The sequence below is a fragment of the Tachyglossus aculeatus genome, chromosome 9, assembly GCF_015852505.1.
Source record: "Tachyglossus aculeatus isolate mTacAcu1 chromosome 9, mTacAcu1.pri, whole genome shotgun sequence".
Classification (NCBI taxonomy): Eukaryota; Metazoa; Chordata; class Mammalia; order Monotremata; family Tachyglossidae; genus Tachyglossus; species Tachyglossus aculeatus.
In genome coordinates, this window is record NC_052074.1 from 46,599,883 (window position 1) to 46,619,742 (window position 19,860).

Below are 19,860 nucleotides of genomic sequence, written 5' to 3' on the forward strand. Positions count from 1 at the left end.
CCACTGACATAAGGGTCCCAGCCCCACGGGCCTCTAGGATCAGTTCAGTCTAGACAAAGTTCAGACCTTAAAGTTCAGCGTAGCAACCACCCTGTCGCAAACACGTCTCAAGGCACTTAAATGGCCTGAACTGCAACCCAACTGTTGTCAGGCATTGAGAAAGAGTTTTACTGAGAAAATCTGTGCCATGTATTTAGACAAAGTCTTTTTTAAAAAAAAAAACAAAAAACAAACGCCCAAACCCCAGCACAACATAGTCCCATAATGTTCCATGGGTGTTTATGCCTGCTGAATGGGATTCACACCTTTTATATCCTCAGGGTGGATTTGTCCTCGTATATTTAATCACAATATTATACCTACACTTTAACTATTGCCCACTGGCTACTTCTGAGGTTGTGTCCTCCTCAGTCTACTTCTCGTTCCTCGAGAAGAAACGTGGCTTAGTGGGAAGAGCCTGGGCTTGGGAGTCAGAGGTCGTGGGTCTAATTTCAGCTCTGCCACTCGTCAGCTGTGTGACTTTGGGCAAGTCACTTAACTTCTCTGTGCCTCAGTCACCTCAACTGTCAAATGGGGATTCAAACTGTGAGTCCCACGTGGGACAACCTGATGACCTTGTATCTACCCCAGCGCTTAGAACAGTGCTTGGCACATAGTAAGCGCTTAACAAACAGCGTTACTACTATTATTATTCTTCTAAGAGTTCTCAACCCAACGTGGGCCCAAAATGCAGAGTCTTTGGGATTTTAACTGTTCCTGGAAGAAATGGGGCTGTGGGAAATGGGGACTTTTTTGTAAAAACTCAAATCCAATAATTACAACCAGCTCATAAACCTGGCTAAACCTATAGATTACTCTGAAGGGGAAATCAAGCACTCAATCAATGCTATTTACTGAACACTTACTGTGTGTAGACCATACTAAGCCCTTAGGAGAGCACAAAACAGTTAGTAGTCACAGGGTCTCTGCAAACAATCCAGTCACAACCGCATAGCAAAGAAATTGCCTTTCCCCTATTTTGTGTATTTTGTGTAATTTACTGGTCTAATGACCCAACACAGTTAGCATTTCCACTACAGCACCAGGTATCTTTAGAGAGGAGTTAAAACCCCTGTTTAAGAAAGTTGTATATAGAACTTCTCAAAGCTGTTAAGTCAGCCCTCCCAGGAGCTGAGCCCCTCTCCATCCCTCCATCTTACCTCCCTCCCTTCCCCACAGCACCTGCATATATGTATATATGTTTGTACATATTTTTTTTACTCTATTTATTTATTTAATTTATTTGGACATATCTATTCTATTTATTTTATTTTGTTAGTATGTTTGGTTTTGTTCTCTGTCTCCCCCTTTTAGACTGTGAGCCCACTGTTGGGTAGGGACTGTCTCTATATGTTGCCAATTTGTACTTCCCAAGCGCTTAGTACAGTGCTTTGCACATAGTAAGCGCTCAATAAATACGATTGATGATGATGATGATGAAGAGGACCAAACAGAAGTTTGTGAACCAGGAGGCCTGGAATCTAGCCCCAGTCCTGCCAGGTGACCATAGACAAGTCACTTAACCTCTCCGTGTCCTCGTCTGTAAAACAGGGACAACGATGCCTGCATCTCTTAAGACTAGGAGCCACCAGTGGGACAGAGACTGAATCCATCTGGTTTTCTCATATCCACCTCAACACTCAATGAGGAAATATTCCTATTATGCCTTCTAATAGCAAACCACATGGGCAAAGGTACAATGGCCCCTTTAGGACATGCTGAGGAGGGAATGGGAGGCAGAGCCAGGCTGCTCCACCAGGCCTCACGGTTTGGGAGATGAAGCACCTACCATTGCTCACCATCCGCCGGGCCACCTCCCACAGGACCAGTCCGAAGGCCCAAATATCCACCCTCTTGTACGAGTCGAAACAGTCCACCTGGATGGTTTCGTCCAGAACTTCGGGGGCCATGTAGCGCTTGGTTCCCACGCGGGGGTTGTTACCCACATCCAGCTGATTGGTGCTCTGGGAGTGCATGACGGCGAGGCCTGGAAGCCAAAGGAAGATGGGACATTACTCCATTCGCTGGGCTGCTCTGTCCAGCGTTCCCTCCTGACGCTCAGTGGGAGCAGACGATTCCACCCACGGAACCGAAGTACGATCAAGCCTGTCAGACTGTGAAATCCTCGGCAGAGCTAAGGCTGGGCCTACCTGGGTGACACAGCCTGGACCTGCCTTGACCAAGAGCTCCACTTTGGATTCTACCCACATGTGCATTCCGACAGTGACCTAACAGGTCCAGGAATCTACAGCAGAACTACTGATAAGCGATTCTGAACAAAACTACTAAAATAATAATAATAATGTTGATATTTGTAAGCGCTCACTATGTGCCCAGTACCGTTCTAAGCACTGGGGGAGATACAAGGTGATCAAGTTGTCCCACGTGGGGCTCAGTCTTCACCCCCATTTTACAGATGAGGGAACTGAGGACCAGAGAAGTTAAGTGACTTGCCCAAAGTCACACAGCTGACAGGTGGCGGAGCCGGGATTAGAGCCCACGACCTCTGACTCCCAAGCCCCGGCTCTTTCCACTGAGCCATGCTGCTTCTCTAAAAGCAACTATCCTTAGTGGAGAGAGCACAGGCCTGGGAGTTCAGAACGAAGTGGGTTCTAATCCTGGCTCCATCGCTTGCCTGCTGGATGAACTTGGGCAAGTCACTTAACTTCAGGCCAGCAGGTGAACCTACCATGCCATCTTAAACCAGCTAAGGTTCTCAGCATTGCAGCCCTGCTCCCTTCGATGGCAATTTTTCCCTACCTGTAACTTATGTTAATGTCCACCCACTGTGTAGACTGCAAACTCCATGTGGGCTGGGAATATGTCTACCAAGTTTCCCACGCGCTTAGTACAGTGCTCTGCACACAGTAAGTGCTCAAAAAATACCATTACTACTACAGATGATTTACTGATCGAGGGAGGGAGGGAGGGGAGGAGGAGAATGATGGGGGAGGAAACACAGAGCAAAGAGCAAAATCATCTGGACTTAAACTCACTTCTGTTTCCAGCTCCCCTAGACAAAGAAGCAGATCCGTTCCCGTCCCTGCCCAAACCAACTGTACCATGAAGTGGGGGGTCTGGCTGGGCTGTGACTGCCCATCCCCCTAAACGGGAAGCACTGTATGACACAGAGAACATCAGTGAATTTGGCAACACTTAAGGAGAGTGATGGGTTAGCACAGTGAGCCGCTGCCTTACCACCCCAAGAGGGTGAAGTCTACCCCGTCTGAGCAATAAATAGAACCCAGAGGGTGCACCCTAACTCCAGCCAACATGGCTGTGAGCCCACTGTTGGGTAGGGACTGTCTCTACATGTTGCCAATTTGTACTTCCCAAGCGCTTAGTACAGTGCTCTGCACACAGTAAGCGCTCAATAAATATGATTGATGATGATGGCTGTGGGCAAGAGATCAGAAAGCATCACAACTGGGGGCCTGGTCAGAGCACAGCTTCCAAGGTGGGTGGTTTTGGACATGCTGTCCTAGGCTATGACTCATTCAGGATTCCTGAGACACCAGCGGGAACCCTGCCTCTGCTCCGAAGCCAACAGCGAGAGCCGGATAAACACTGGCTGCCGGTTTCCAGACCTCCAGGCAAGCACCAGATGTCTGGGATTGGCACGCCAATGCCCGCGGTAATGGGAAGGCCCACCTCTGGGCAACGATGCCTTTCAAATCACCAAAGGCTCTGTCCCCCAACCCAGGAGGATAACTAAACCATTAGTCCGTCTCCTTCTCATCAGCTGTGGGCTTGCCGGGAAGGTTGCTAGGCGTGAGGAGACAAGAGATCCATGACACTAGGAGCTACTGCATGCACAAATGTGTCAGTCAGATGATGTCATAGGACACCCTGACATACCACTGCACCCCTGGGGTTTAGCCACGTCTTTAGCTGGCTCTGAACCCAGCAGTGTTTGTAGAGGGTGGAGTCTGATGGTGCAGGAGGCAGTATCAAGGGAGGATGTCAAATGTACCCCAATATTTACTGTGGTTGGCTAAGAGTATTGGGTGTGTTCTGTGTGCAGAACACTGAACTAAGCACTTGGGAAAATACAAGATAGTTGAGACATGAACCCTGCCTTCAGACAGCTTACAATCTACCAGATTCACTTTTGACCAATGGGGAGCTGGTGACCATCTCGGACCTGGCCCAGGACAAATCAATCAGGCCAGGGGCTTCATTCCACAACATGGAGAGAGGGAGAGATAAATTAGGGAGCGGGGGAGAGACAGAGGTGCTCGTACAGATAAAGAGCACGGGCTTGGGAGTCAGAGGACATGTATTCTAATCCTGGCTCTGCCATTTTTCTGCTGTGTGACCTTGGGCAAGTCATTTAATTTCTCTTTGCCTCAGTTACCTCATCTGTAAAATAGGGATTAAACATGTGAGCCCCAAGTGGGACAACCTGATACCCTGTATCTACCCCAGTGCTTAGAACAGTGCTTGGCACACAATAAGCGCTTAACAACCACATGATTATTATTATTATAAGCTAAAACAAGACAGCCCCCTCAGGAGCAGTACGGCCTAATGGAAAGAGCACAGGTCAGAGTCAGAGGACCTGAGTTCTCAACCCAGCTCCACAATATGCTTGCTGTGTGACCTTGGGCAAGTCACTTCACTTCCTCTGTGCCTCAGTTTCCTATCTGTAATATGAGGATTTAGTACTTGTTCTCCTTCCTACTTAGACTGTAAGCCTGTGTGGGACAGAGACTCGTGTCTGACCTGATTACCTTGCATCTTCCCCAGCGCTTAGAACAGCGCTTAACACACAGTAAGCGCTTAAGAAATACCACAATTATAATTATTATTATTAGAGCCAGTGTGGACCTCCCCGGACCCAGACTGGAACCCATTCATCATTTCTCGGGATGGACTGGCAAAGACTGAGCCTTTCTATTCTATTCCTCGTCTTCTTCTCAGCTCCATTTCCATGGAGTTGCCTCCGTCAGTAGCGGAAGAAAAGGGACCAGTGACCTTTGCACTGTTACACCGTATTGTATATATGTACATATATATATATGCATATATGTATACCTGTACATATGTATATATGTTTGTACATATTTATTACCCTATTTATTTTACTTGTACATATTTAGTCTATTTATTTTATTTTGTTAATATGTCTTGTTTTGTTGTCTGTCTCCCCCTTCTAGACTGTGAGCCTGCTGTTGGGTAGGGACCGTCTCTATATGTTGCCAACTTGTACTTCCCAAGCACTTAGTACAGCGCTCTGCACACAGTAAGTGCTCAATAAATATGATTGAATGAATGAATGAATGAATACTATCCCAAGGGCTTAGTATAGCGCTCTGCACAGAGTAAGCGCTCAATAAATACAATTGATTGATTGTTGCCTATCATCCCCTTGGAACTCGGGTCTTTCCAAATAACAGTTTCTAAATAGGAAAACCTGCACATGTCCATGTCAGGCACTGCTCTGAATGGGGAAAAATTCTCTGCGGGAGGGTTCCATGATGCCCAATGATGGGTGATTGGTTGACGTGCTCAAAACCAATCAATCATCACGGTAACATCACCTAATGGTATAATCATGTTAGGTACCTCGTAACGGAGGTGCCATTTCAAGTTGCGGAGGGAGACCAGGCAGCACTGCAGGTAACATGGTTGTCCCTGAGTAAGCCAGTCACAGGCATATAGACATTTTTACATCTTAGACTGAAGAAGAATGAACTAGAAAGAAACAAAAAATCGGCAGTTCAGCCCACAGTTCTGAAGCATGATGCAACAAGATTTTCAGAGTACCTAGTGCTCTATGACTAAGACAGCCAGTCAGTCCATCGTATTTATTTACTGTATGTGGAGCACTGTACTAAGCGCTTGGGAGAGTACAGTGAAACAGAGTTGGTAGACACGTTCCCTGCTCACAGTGAGCTTACAGTCTAGGGCTATATCCTCTGCGGCCTCAGAGTCCTTCTGAATGGTCCTCGTTTTGCAGCAGTATATGGTAGGGCTCTTGATGCTGTTTGAACTACTAGCCCCTAGTGTCAGCAGTTGCGCCCCTGCCCACGACGAGCTTACAGTCTTAAAGTCACACGCACAAACAGAGCCTCTAAGACTGAATTGTTATGTAAACCTTTTCTTACTCTTCTTCGAAGAAACATAAACAGTCCCAGGCCTGGGTCAGACCACTGACCCATCCAGGCCTACAGTGGAAACAAGTTCCTTGAAGAAATTGCATGAGTGTGAATCCTTGATATCCATCACGTTTGTGAACACACCTTATCTTCCCCTTTAGTTAACCATTATGGCCTGTTCGCCCATGTGAACTTAAAACAAGATCTTCTTGAACCAAATGAAGACTTTCTTTTAACGAATTCCACCTCCTTATGAAGAAGTTTTTCCTTTAATTTCTTTTCTAACCCTGCAACTTTCAAGTTTCAGTGGGAGGGAGGGTGGGCGCTATTCTTCTGTGGTGAGACCCACCCCCACTTCCCCGTCCCCAACTTCAGAATCACAAGAGAAGCAGCGCAGCCTGGAGGAACGTGCTCAGACTTGGGAGTCGGAGGTCCTGGGTTCTCATCTCAGCTCCTCTACTTGCTTCTCTGGGCTTCAGTTTCTCATCTGTAAAATGGGGGTCCAATCCTTATTCTCCTTCCCATTTAGACTGTGAACCCTATGTGGAACGGGGACTGTGTCCGACCTGATAATCTTGTTTGTACCCTAGTGATTCGTCCAGAACTTGGCATATACTAAGAGCTAAACAAATACCTTTTTATCATTATTATTATTATTATTATTATTGGAATCATTCCGTTCCAAGCTCTGATTTCAGGTCAGATGATGGCAGGGGTTAACTGATCAGGTGAAATGAGTCCCAACAGCATTCAAAATTTAGAATTTAACTTTAACAGTGATTTGGCTAATATTTCAGATGAGGCGAAGATATCTAAACTACGCATCACCTGGGTAAAATGGAGAACAAGCTCTCCAAAACTGGCCGTGGGAAAAGTAAAGGATTTTGTTTCCTGACCTGGAGAAGCAGCGAGCACTGCCACCCTCTAGTGATGAATTTCATCTTTGCATGACAGTTTTTAAAGGAATAGAAAGCCCAGGGGCCATTGTGGAACATTTTTGTTTCGTATTTTTTAATAGTATTTGTTCAACTCTATGTTCGAGGCACTGTGCTAAACGCTGGGGTAGAGACAAGGTTGGACCCAGTCCGTGTCCCCCCTCTCCATCCCTCCCATCTTACCTCCTTTCCTTCCCCACAACACCTGTATATATGTATATACGTTTGTACATATTTATTACTCTATTTATTTATCTTACTTGTACATATCTATTCCATTTATTTTATTTTGTTAGTATGTCTGGTTTTGTTCTCTGTCTCCCCCTTCTAGACTGTGAGCCCGCTGTTGGGTAGGGACTGTCTCTATGTGTTGCCGACTTGTACTTCCCAAGCGCTTAGTACAGTGCTCTGCGCACAGTAAGCGCTCAATAAATACAATTGATTGATTGACTGATTGCACATTCTTAATCCCCATTTTACAGGTGAGAGAACAAAACACAGAGAAGTTAAGTGACTTCCCCAAAGTCACGCAGCAGACAAGCGGAGGAAATGGGATTAGAACCTTGGTCCTCCCGGGTTCTACCTGCAAGGTGGATTTCCAGTGAGCGTGGGATCAGCTTACCTAGGTCGGCTATGCAGCACTGCCCATTCTTCTTCACAAGGATGTTTTTGCTCTTTAAGTCCCGGTGGGAGATAGCTGGCTTCCCCTGGGTACCAAATATTTCTATGTGCAGATGTGCGAGGCCGCTAGCTATGGACAGCACTATTCGGAGGCAGTTCACTGTGTCCAGTGTCGTGAGCTGTAGGTAGTCATACAAGGATCCCATCTCGTGATAATGCGTGATCAGCCAGAGCTGGGTGCTTGAGTGTCTCGATGTCATATCTGAGGCAATGAAACCTGGAAAAGAAATGGAGAAGGCCAAGTCATGAAACACAATCCAAAATTACACTTTACGCTTGATCAAATAATCAATCCTCACGACTGGATCTTAGGGCCAGTGTTTGGGGGAATAACGACAATTTAATCTGAGTTCAAAGACTCAGTGTGTTGCACCCAAAAAGGCAAAAGCAATAAATGGGCTAGCTCATCCAGTAACCGTCAAACTTTCATTTGAAATCGCTTCTTTCTAATCACATTTTGCATTCAGATAAATTCAGATTTATCTAAATGTTATTTATTTACCATGTATTTATTCGGATAAATAGTACCTTTAGAGATACTTGGCAAATTATGACTCTGTGACATTTTTGATGGACTCTTACGAGTTAGAAGTTACACTGAAAAAGTAATTTAATTGGCTGAAACGAAGACACAGTCTACACTCACGACTTTCCTCGGTGGCAATCCGAAACACCATTACTACTGGTCAACATTGGGTGACAGGTAGGAGTGGCTAATGAAAATGCACACAAGATTTGCTCCCGTAACTTCTAAGCATATTTACAATTCATCTGCATTAATTTAATGCAGGCAGTCTCAATTAGCTAAGGATATCATGGATAATGTTGCATGGAAGACCCTTTTTCCATCTTTGTAGGATCTTCTTCTAGAAATACTTTAGGCGAGTGGGAAGAGACAGCCAATTAAGATAGGAGAAATTAATGTGGAAGATTTTATATTGAAAGCAAAATCTTTAAATGACTGCTTTACTCTCCCTTACATTTTCCCACTGATCTGGTAGAACAGTGTGAATCCTCCCATTCCTGCAGTCAAATTCTTCCTCTGAACTGTAAGCTCCTTTAGGGCAGGAAACAAACCTACCAACTCTGTTATAGTATACTCTCTCAAGTGCTCAGTTCAGTGCTCTAAATGCAATAAGCGCTCATTAAATACCACTGATTCATGTCTCCCTCACGCTTTACTGAGAGCTAAGACCAGCTTGTTTTGGAAGGCAAAAATAGGGAACTACCCCAAAGACACACTTTTAATTTGAGCATTTCCCAGGAGTTCCAAATCCAGCTGCCTGCTTTGCACTCCCTGATCCCTCTTCCCACTTTACTAAAACATGAAGACCGACTGCCCGCTTCCCCACGGAAAGAATTAGCTCTCAGGAAAGTTTGCCTCCAAGGGAGAACAAGTGCACAGCCAGGGGAAACTAATTCAAATGCGGCACTGCCTGCATCTGAGTCTACATGGATGGAACATTCATTCGCTCTATTTTATGTTGGGGTCCAAAGGCTTAATACTCTGCACACAGTAAGTGCTCAATAAATACGACTGAATGAATTAACCTGGGGAAACAAAGCCAGGGTGTATGCTACCATGAGTGAGTTGATTTACTTGAGCATGGTTTTTTGCAAAGCCATCGGAGTAGATTATTTCCCAAGGGAAATTCTAGTTTCTATATTCTCTGCTCCTACAGACTATGAGATCCTTGTGACCAAGGAATGTTATCTACCAACTCTATCGCATTTGTACTGTCCCGCACACTTAGTACAGTGTCCTGCACACAGTTAAGCACTCAATAAATACCACTGATTGATGGACTGATTATATTTCCAAAGTAGAATTCGTCATATTGAAAACCTAATCATGCCTACAAGCACTAAATCAGGAAAGCTTTCAGTGCCCGTACCACTTAACCCAGATAATAATGATGGTATTAAAGTGCTTACTATGTGCCAAGCACTGTTCTAAGCTCTGGGGTAGATACAAGGTTAACAGGGTGGACACAGTCCCTGTCCCATGTGGGGCTCGCAGTCTTGATTCCCATTTTACAAATGAGGTAACTGAGGCAAAGAGAAGTAAAACGACTTGCCCAAGGTCACCCAGCAGACAAGTGGCGGAGCTGGGATTAGAACCCAGGTCCTTCTGGCTTGCAGGCCCTTGCTTTTATCTACTATGCCACACTGCTAGACCCTGAAAACTGGGAAAACTGGCAGACCCTGAATATGGACTTGGATTCACAGTCCTCTCCTGAACACACTAGAGGAACAATAACAATTTGAGGTCTTTAAATAAATCATCACGTCATTCCTCTCAAGAATACTGTAGTTTGAAATTGAGCCTTACAAAATGTGGAATTGGGAATCGGGCAGGTGGTGATCGAGAAGGTAATATCATCCCACCAACTCATGTAGAGAGATTTCAGAAACAGCAGTATAGTCTCAGGCCGAAAAGTTCACACTCTCCTCTACCTGACACCCAACGGCCTATTTTGGTAACAACTGAATGAAGTAATCTCAGGCAAGAGTGGATCCTGAAACTTTAGACAATCTCAGAGGCCTATGACGGTGGCCAAAAGTTTAAAAATAAATTTCAACCCCAGTTCCTAAAGAAGGTCAATGGATCTGTGGCTGTGATGAGGCTGGGTTAAGACTGAAGCCATTGCGACTGATTTGCAATTATTTTTTTGTCATCATAGGTAAGAGTTCACCTAAAGTGTGAACAGTGCACAAGAATGTCAGATAAGACAGCCAATGGCACACTGACACCCAAGTGGCTCAGGAATTCATTCATTCAATTGTATTTATTGAGCGCTTACTGGGTACAAAGCACTGTACTAAGTGCTTGGGAGAGTACAATATACCAATAAACAGACACAACCAGTCAGTCAGTCGTATTTATTGAGCGCTTACTGTGTGTAGAGCACTGTACTAAGTGCTTGGGAGAGTACAGTATAACAATATAACAGACACATTCCCTGCTCACATTTACAGTCTAGAGGATGAGCCTACAGTCTAGAAAATGGACACTCAAAATGTTGTGCATTCTCATAATGTCCCTTCTGAGATCCAAAGAGAAGAGAGTCTTACAAACTGGAAACACCCAGAAAACCCACCGCTTATCACTTTGTCTCTCAGAAAACTGGTCCACCCACACTGACGCCACAATGCGAATACCCACATTGCTCATCACACTTCTCAAAATTTTATGTTTGATAATCAGAAAAACAGCAGCTTTCTTCGAAAGGTCACCATCATTCCTCCTTGCTTCAGAACTACCCTTCAGGTACTAATAAAGAGGTTCTTGCTGTTATCCAGGATATTAGAAAAGGGAGTCTTCTAATACCAGAACATGAGCTGAACTCAAATAATTAACTGCAAAGAACAAGTTCAGTGCGACATTAAAGATGTGAACAGCTCAATGCAAATACTACATAAGATTCTGCAGAATCTTCAAGCCCCCACTCCCATCTCCCCACCCAGCCCCTGCCAAGAGGGCATCAATGGGCAGGTGTGGGAAGATGAGCAGGAGGGGCAGTTCCCTTTTATTATCTCCCTGGCCTCAAAAACCCAGATATAAATACTAAAGCGGTGAACAATTCCAAGCTAAGCCCATAGAGAATTATCTCTCTCAACTTCATTTTCATGACATGGAAGGAGCCATCAGTGAATTGAGACACTTCGTGTGGCTCTATTGTTGCGGCTTCAGCAGGTCTGCATATCATTACCAGAGGGTTTTTCTGTACTCACCCAAGATATTCTCATGTCTTAGCAACACAGTATTATACAACTCTGTTTCCCTGAACCAGGATTTTTCATCGCGGGAAGAAAATATTTTCACTGCGATGTTCTCTCCTTGCCATTGGCCCCGCCAAACCTCTCCATATCGGCCCTTTCCTGACAAAAGAAAAACAAAAGGGATTTTGATCAATGGCTTACATTACAGACGGGCAACTCCAATTAGCATAGAAAGTCCTGCCTGGCTGCAAACTAAATGAAATTTTAACAATAAGTCAATAAGAGTAATGTCTGCAGTGTTGCTTACTTTGGGCAACAGTTTCGGGAAATAAGAATCAGTGTTTATTCTGTAAATCATATGCCATAATAATAAGGTTTTAAAACCTATACAGATGGAGGGCAGTGGATTGTACATGAGGGTTGCCAGAATGCACAGGGTCTATTTGGGGATTTGGTGTGGGGTGTGTGTTTGTGTGTTTGTGTGGTGTGTGTGTGTGCCGGGCCGGGGTGGGGGGGAAACAGTGAGAAATAGTACGGACCTGGAAGAAACAGATAAACCCCTAGCCACATCCTTATTAATGATAATGGTGGTATCCGTTAGGCTCTATGTGCCAAGCTCTCGGGCAAGTAAATACAATCAAGACAGACAAATTCCCTGCCCCAACTAGGACTCACAGTCTAAAGGAGATGCAAAAATGGGCATTTTTAACCCCCATTTTACAGATGAGCACACTGAAGCACAGAAAAGTTATGTGATTTATTTGCCCCGGGTCACGCAGCAGGTAAGTGGCAAAGATGGGTTTTCTGCCTCCATCCACCAGAAACCACTGCTTCTATGAAAGAAACTCATTCATTTGTCTTTGGGGGGGGGGGGGTTCCAATTTGACAAAATTCATGAAGCGACGATCCTGACTGAGAAGCAGCTGAAGAGACATGTGGGGAACGCAGAAACTTTCTGTGTTTTCGGACAAAATCTAGCTGAGGCGACTACAGCCTCCCTCTTCACGTCTCCTTGGGCTTGTTGCAATCAGTCACGAACCTGAAATTCCACAGAGGGGTGACCCTGCCTGCTGCAGGCCACTGCGAACAAAGCTGTGTCCAGACAGGGTTTGACCACGTGCTTCTTGGGGCTCAGCCCACCAGGCCAAGGGGAGCTCCCACTTCCCCACAGGTCTCTTGTCCATTCACGGCCTCGGTGGCGGAGGTGGGAGGTGGTTGGAGCAGTAGGTTGGAGACGGTATAATCAGAGGCAAAGAGGCAGGCCAAGTTGGCAGTCAAGGTGGAGTGCAGCTTCCAAGACAAGACTGAGCTGGCCCTATTCTGCTGGTTTTCTACCGAGGCAGGAGGCCGCTGGGAACTGTGGCCTCGGCCGTGAAGAGCAATGGCTCCGAGAACCTTGAATGGGACTCTCCTGGCGGGAGGATGCCCTGAAAATGCCAAGCATGAAGGAGGGGTGCGGGTTTGTCCGGGGTACATAACTATTAAACGCCAGAGCTGATCCGACCCACAATATCCGTGCTTTGGCTTCCCCACCCAGCGCCACATTCAGATATCATTCGCAGTCGCCAAGAATGGCAACCCGCACCGTGGGATTAATGTCATCAGGACCAAGACAGGCCTGCTAGACTAGTCAATGACCCAGTGTGCCGAGGCGCCGGCTGGCTTGTTGCTGAGAAGTGGGCCAATTTTGATCTCTCATTAGCTTACCCATCTACGCCAGCACGTTGGAGTCAACCTGCATCTCTGGTGCCTGAGGAAATGGACAGGATGACTCAGCGAGATTTTAGAGCCCTCTCACATGGCAGTGCCCAGCAGACACGGCTCCCACCTCCTTCTCTGCATCTTCCCCTGCCAACTGTGGCTGTGCCACTTAAGCAACACTATAATGAAGGGAGCGTGTTTCACGTGGATCACCTCACAGACTAGCAGGCAGCTTCGGGGGCCGGGGGGAGGGAGAAGAAAAGCAGATTTCCAGTCCTACTTCAAAGGGAAGAGCATGAGGAGGGAAGCCAGAGACCTAGAGGTCTCCTGTCAGAAAGCCAGAGACCTATAGGATTCCAGTCAGAGAGGAGGGGGCAAGGTGATGAGTGACGGGAGACAGTAGGACTGACTGACGTCAGCAAGGACTTTCCCTGGCCGTGCCATTTTCGGGCGAGTGCTGGTTTGTAGAGCTGAGGGCGTGCTGTATCCTGCAACTCTGGGGCTTCACGGGGCCAGATTCTGGGGCCCCAACCCCGAACCCGAAAAGTCAAAGACTGCAAGTTAAAAGTCTGCCTGTATGGCTGGACTGACATCAAGAGGAAGCGCCACCCCTTCAAATGGTTGCTAGGTGCTATGGGCTGCTCGAAGTAGGCATGCATTGAAATGTTCTCTTGTTTGGACTGGTGACAAAACTCAAACAAAAAGGTAATTCAAATGCAGCCGGCCTTCTTGGCTCCCGTGGGGGAGGTGGGGGGGACATGGCTAGCAGGAGGCAGTGGTCATCTACTCCCACCCAAACACAATGAGCTCTTCAAGACCTGTACTGACAGGTGCTCCCGCGGAGGGGCTGTGTCCGGGGATAGTCATGCCCTAGTCCCCTAGCCAAAAGGCCAGAGGGCCAGAGTCTACAGCCTGATGTGTTTGCTTCCTCCACCTCTTTCAGAGGTGCTGGTACCTGACATGAGACCCCTGGAAAAATGCCCTTGCTAACCCTTGCCGGGATGATGAGTGTCCTTTTTCAATCCTTCCTGAGTAGAAACCAGTAACAAACTTTTTTTTTTTACTTGATGCTTTGGAAATAATTCAGCTTTCCCATCTGGATTTGTAACACTTAAGTTTTTGTCCCCTTCCCAAGTTCACAATGAACATTCAGATGGTCAACTTTCCCCTTCAGATTCCCGGACGGCCATCCTCAGCTTTTTAAATTCATTCATTCATTCGATCGTATTTATTGAGCGCTTACTGTGTGCAGAGCACTGTACTAAGCGCTTGGCAAGTACAAGTTGGCAACATATCGAGACGGTCCCTACCCAACAGTGGGCTCACAGGCTAGAAGGGGGAGACAGAGAATAAAACAAAACGTATTAACAAAATAAAATGAATAGAATAAATATGTACAAATAAAATAGAGTAACAAATGGGGCTGTTGAGGTGTCCTTCGAAAAAGGAGCCTGAATTATACCACACTCTGAATGGCAGGACTCTTTGTTACTTGGGGTGATTAAGAAACTATCCACAGTTCTAAACTTCTCTGGGGGGGTTGGGGGGGAGACTACCTGAATGGTCTTTTAAATCCCTCACCCAAATGGAAAGCTCACACACCTCTCTGCTAAGTCTATCCTTCCTTAAGCGATCTGTTGACTATCTGCTGGGAGTCCAGCCTCAGGGAGTTGTCAAAAGCTCAAGGTGGGGAATGCCCAAATCATCGGCTCTGATATACAGAATTAATATCAGGGAACAAATATCAAAGTTACTAACATTTAACGGTTCCTAAAATAATGCTAACATCTTTCTGTATGTTAATGGAAAACTTTTTCTGGGGAAAAAATACACTGGCTGGCCTAAAATGCCTACTGCGCAACTTAAAAAATTGGTACACTACTATTCATATGTTTCCTGCATTCATTCTTTCACTTTATTCCCTATCAGAAAGAGCAGGCTGCTAAAAATAATGTGTGGGGGTTGGTAGTTTTCAAATATTTATTTTCAAGACTGAACTACATATTTGTTAGAGGGCTAGAAAAAAAACGCAGCTAAAAACGTTGAAATCACTTTACTCAGCTTTTGAATGGTAAAACTGAACCCACACAGATATATGCATCTGCTGAAGGTTGTGTTGTCTGATGCAAAGAAGTATTTATACAACCATGTGAAGGACATGGGTGTCTGATCAATCCAACATATTTATTAAGTGCTCACTGTGAGCAGAGCACTGTACTAAGCACTTAGCAAAAGTACAATGTAACAGAGTTGGCAGACATGTTCCCTGCCTACAAGGAGCTTACAGTCTAGAGAGGAGGAAACAGTCATTAAAATAAAGTACGGACATATACATAAGTGCTGTGGGCCTGGAAATGAAGTGACTACGAAGTGCTTAAAGAGCACAAATCCAAGTGCAAGGGGGACACAGGATGGGAAGGAGAAGGGTAAATGAAGGCTTAGTGATAAGGCCTCTTGCTTAGTGATTTTAATCAGGCTTTGAAAGTGGGGAGAGTGGTGTTCTGTCAGATATGAAGGTGAAGGGAGTTTCGGCCAGAGACGGGACATTGGAATGGGGTTGGCGATGAGAAAACCGAGATCAAGGTGCAGTGGGTAGACTGGTGCAGTTCTCTGCACACAGTAAGCGCTCAATAAATATGATTGAATAAATAAGGTAGGCAAGATAACTAAATGCTTTAAAACCAAAGGTAAGGGGTTTCTATCTGATGCAGAGGTGGGTGGGCAGCCACTGAAGGTTGTGAGGAGTGGGGAAACATGGACTGAATGCTTTTTTATAAAAATGATCCAAGCAGCAAAGTGAAGTATAGACTGGAGTGGGGAGAGACAGGAGGCGGGGAGGTCAGCAAAGGAGCAAAGGATTTAGGATGGGATGAGTGCTTGGATCAGCGTAGCAGCAATTTGAATGGAGAGGAAAGGGTGGATTTTAGCAATGTGGGGAAGGTAGAACTGACAGGATTTGGTAATAGATTGGATGTGGGTTGAATGAGAGAGATGGCTAAAGGTACGGGATAGTGAGACAGGGAGAATGGTGCTGCTGACTACAGTGACGGGAAAGTCAACAGGACGACAAGGTTGGAGTGGGAAAATGACATGTTCTGTTTTGGACAGATTAGTCACTCTTTAAAATCTAAAGGGGAAGGAGAAAAAGGACTATATACACATTTTAGTCTGGGAAGTGTCAGAGGGAAAATCAGTTAATGGGGAATCTCAGCTTCCTTCTGAGAAGAGTCCTTAAGAGTTCATCTTTACTTGTGACCTGATATCAGCTCCAGCACGTCTGAAGGGCCGCAAGCAAGTTGTTGTTTCCTCATTGAAATTTATTTAAGAGTCAAATTACAAAATAAATAAAAGAATCAAGATCAACACCCATTAAATTTAGGCAAACCAAGAAAGCAGAAGAAAGCTTTCCATCCTGAAAGGAATCCATCCTGAGGGTTCCAAACAGTTCCAGGTAATCATGATTTTGGTGGCAGTGGGAAGCAGGAAGGGATGCTGGGAAACATCTGGGGAAAACCGCTCTGTTTTAACCAAGTTACCTGGATTTAAGTGAACACTCCCTTCCAACAACAAATTTTCTAAGGAAACCCGCCCCTTTGGCCTTTACAAACAAAGGGACAGACAGAGCACCAGGAGGCAGATACAAGTCACTGGGACAGAACAGCTCTGCTTCCGGTGAGGGTCTCCTGAGAGAGATTTTGGTGCCCTACTAATGGGAACCAGATGTCCTAAATGCCCCTGTGGCACCCTCTCCAAATTGGACCCCATTCCTCAGATCACAACCCCCTGGCTTTTGTGCCTCCAGGACCAAGATTAGAAAAGTGTTACCAACCTACACACTCCATGAGCGTGATCTGTCGCGCCACGGTTCTTTGAACCAAGAAAGGAAGGCCGGAGCCACTCCCCGATGTGCAGGTATGGTCCAATAAATCCTGGTTTAAAAGACAGGGAGAAACGGGGAACTATTGAGAAACGGCATGTGGTTTCTTTTCAGTCAGTGAAGGAATTCAAAGACGTAAGCATGCATGTTATCACCTGCTGACAAGATATATTATTGAGTAAGGCTGCTCAAGTGTAATCACATTTTCTTTCCTTTTTGAAAAAAAAAGTCTAAAACCTGCCTGAACAAAGAAAAACTGTAGTCATGAAACACGACTCCTCGTCAACTCATTGTAAAAGCCGATCGCAGCCTCTCCTATGCGCAGAGAGAGGAAAAGCACACCTGAAAGTGGACAGGGGCATGACAGCACAGACTTGCACCCTTGGTAGGAATTGGTACCATCAGAAACCCAACTGTCTACACAACAGAATGGAGTCAGCATCCACTGGGAATCCAACAGCCCCAATTCACATAGTATTTTATCCTCGGCATGTTTTAAAAGAGGTACAAATTTACTCGCTTTATCGTCTTGAATTTTCCTCCAATCCACTGCACCTCTGGCAGGAGGCTAACTACCAATCTAATGGCCAGAGGCAATCAACAGGCATAAGGACGAGGAGAGGTCCAGAAAATCTGAACCCCAGATAATACATACCTGAGGGATAGATTGTAGTTGGAAGGGTTTAGGGGCAGTCTCTCACTGGAATGACTCTAGCCCACAACCCCCTCCCTCCCAGAGGAGCGGTGATATTCTTCACAAAACTGCCATCCCTAAACTTATGGCCCCGCTTGTCCTTTATTAATAAACATCGTTTGGAAAAAGAACCAACAGAGTTTCTCGCTATTTTAAATTCTATCTGTATCTCCGCATTCTTGATGTTTCCACTATCCCTCACCTATTTTCACAATTCCGCTCATCACTGTTTACCGGAGGAGAAATGCAATTCTTTTTCCCACATCACTTAAAAGATGCATCGCTCTTTAATGTGCCAACATAGCAGAACGTTCCACAGTCTTTTAGATGGGAATGTTTGGAGTGCTATTTTGGGATCCCCTCCTAGCCCTCTTCTTAAATTCTGAAAGCCATTTAAACCATCACTTTCTTGGTTGTTCCCATCACTGCTCTTGGCAACTGACTGGAGAAACAGTTTAAAGGACTGAAGTCCCGTGTACATCACTTCAGCCTCCTGCTCTTTCTTTGGTCTCCTGGGCTCCTTTTACAGCCCCCTCTGCCCTTCCCTCTCTCCCCTGAAAATCCTCAGCTGACCCGGTTCCTGGCTCCTGCTAAATTTTCATGTTGGAAGACCCTCTTTTGACCTTGCCGAGATGTTTCTGGCCTCTTCTAGTGCCTACGTGTTCAAGCTAGCTGAGACTTATTGCCCTAGAGGATACGTAACATAAATAGATTTCAATCCCGGCCAGGCAGGATTTGAAGTATGGTCTTTCAAGATAACCACTGGGAAAGGTGTACTGGGTAAAAGATATGAAAAATTAGTAATACCTGTATTGAGAGCTCTGATCTGTTTGGCTTCGGAGTTTCCATCAACATTCAATCAACATTTCAAACAAAAAAAAGTTAAAAACTAGAAGTTACTCGCTGTTCACTTGAACTAGTTTCAGTATCACAATTGTGCAACGGCAAGGCTCTTTCAAAGGCAACAAATACATTTGGGGGAAAGACGTGGGCAGTAAAACTTTGGACATTTCACAAGGTGGCAGCACTGGAGCACCTTAAACTTCCAATTTCTCTATGGGTTTTTAAGGGAAAGTCTGACAGAAAAAGGTGTGGCGACTTGAAATATGCAAGCAGGCATTTTCAATATTAACATTTTTTTCGGTGCTAAAAATAGAAGCCAGTGAAAAGATGTTTGCTGCAAACTTCCTATTGTCATTTAGGTATTGGAATTTGCTACTTAAAATCATTTCCGCTGAAAAACAAAAATAATCTCAAAGATGTTGTCTACATTTTGACACAGAACTGACGGGAATTGGCAAAGTCTGACGATACTAAAACGTAATGCCAACGGTGGACGCAAAGCCTTCTAAAAGCCGGCCTGCATTCTCCTCAGCACCAATCACACTGCTGGAACTCAATACTTGAAATGAGAGGAGCAGGAGGGGAGAGAGCAGAGCGGGGAGAGTGAGAGAGACAGCAGAGAGGGTGGAGAGGGAAGAATGGAGAGAGGAGGAGAGGAAAGACTGAGCATGACAGCAAGAGCGAGAATGGGCAAAAACGAAAATATGTTGGCTTCTGCCTTCTTTTAATGGGAGAAGGTTGTGGTGGTTCTTTTTATTCCCTCCTTCCGTGACTCACTGCTAAGGTGCTGTCGCCGACATTTGTGGTGATGAGCCCTTCGATGGTGCCATACTCCACATCCCTGGGGTTGAGTCGCTCTTCATTGTACCTCTGGAGTTTTCTAATCATCAGCACGGTGAGGAAACCTAGAATGCATACTACGACAATCGAACAGAGTGACACGATGGCGATGGTTTCCAAGCTGTAGTATGAAGAGGCCCCTTGGAAGGATTTTCCTGCAGAACAGAATTGATCGTTAAGTACCAGGATGCCAATATGCACGTATAGAAAATTGAAACCTTTGAATCATTGCCACTATTGGGCTGGTCACTTCCATGGCTGTGGCCCAATCTTAGGCCAAAGCATCCCCGAGAACTAAAAGCATCACTCTGTGTGCAGCATCAGAAGGGCAAGATCAAAATTAGGGGGCTGGGAGGTTGTGATTGGGGAATGGGAAACCAAGCTAAGACTAGACTTCAATGTCCACTCCAATGTCAGCATTGCTTG

General features: G+C 45.5%; 1 protein-coding gene across 2 annotated transcripts in view; it reads right to left on the reverse strand.

The window, feature by feature from the left end:
- The window catches only part of ACVR1 (activin A receptor type 1), a 103,629-nt gene that overhangs the window by 7,290 nt on the left and 76,479 nt on the right, over positions 1-19,860 (reverse strand). Inside the window, exons 4-9 of one of the 2 annotated variants that reach the window (XM_038751172.1) lie at positions 19,372-19,589; positions 18,559-18,585; positions 17,010-17,109; positions 11,492-11,638; positions 7,698-7,973; positions 1,829-2,026 (exon numbers count right to left, since the gene is read on the reverse strand). In XM_038751172.1, coding sequence (XP_038607100.1) covers positions 1,829-2,026; positions 7,698-7,973; positions 11,492-11,638; positions 17,010-17,109; positions 18,559-18,585; positions 19,372-19,589 — 966 coding nt within the window. The remainder of the gene's footprint in view (positions 1-1,828; positions 2,027-7,697; positions 7,974-11,491; positions 11,639-17,009; positions 17,110-18,558; positions 18,586-19,371; positions 19,590-19,860) is intronic. The other variant, XM_038751173.1, reaches the window with a different exon arrangement.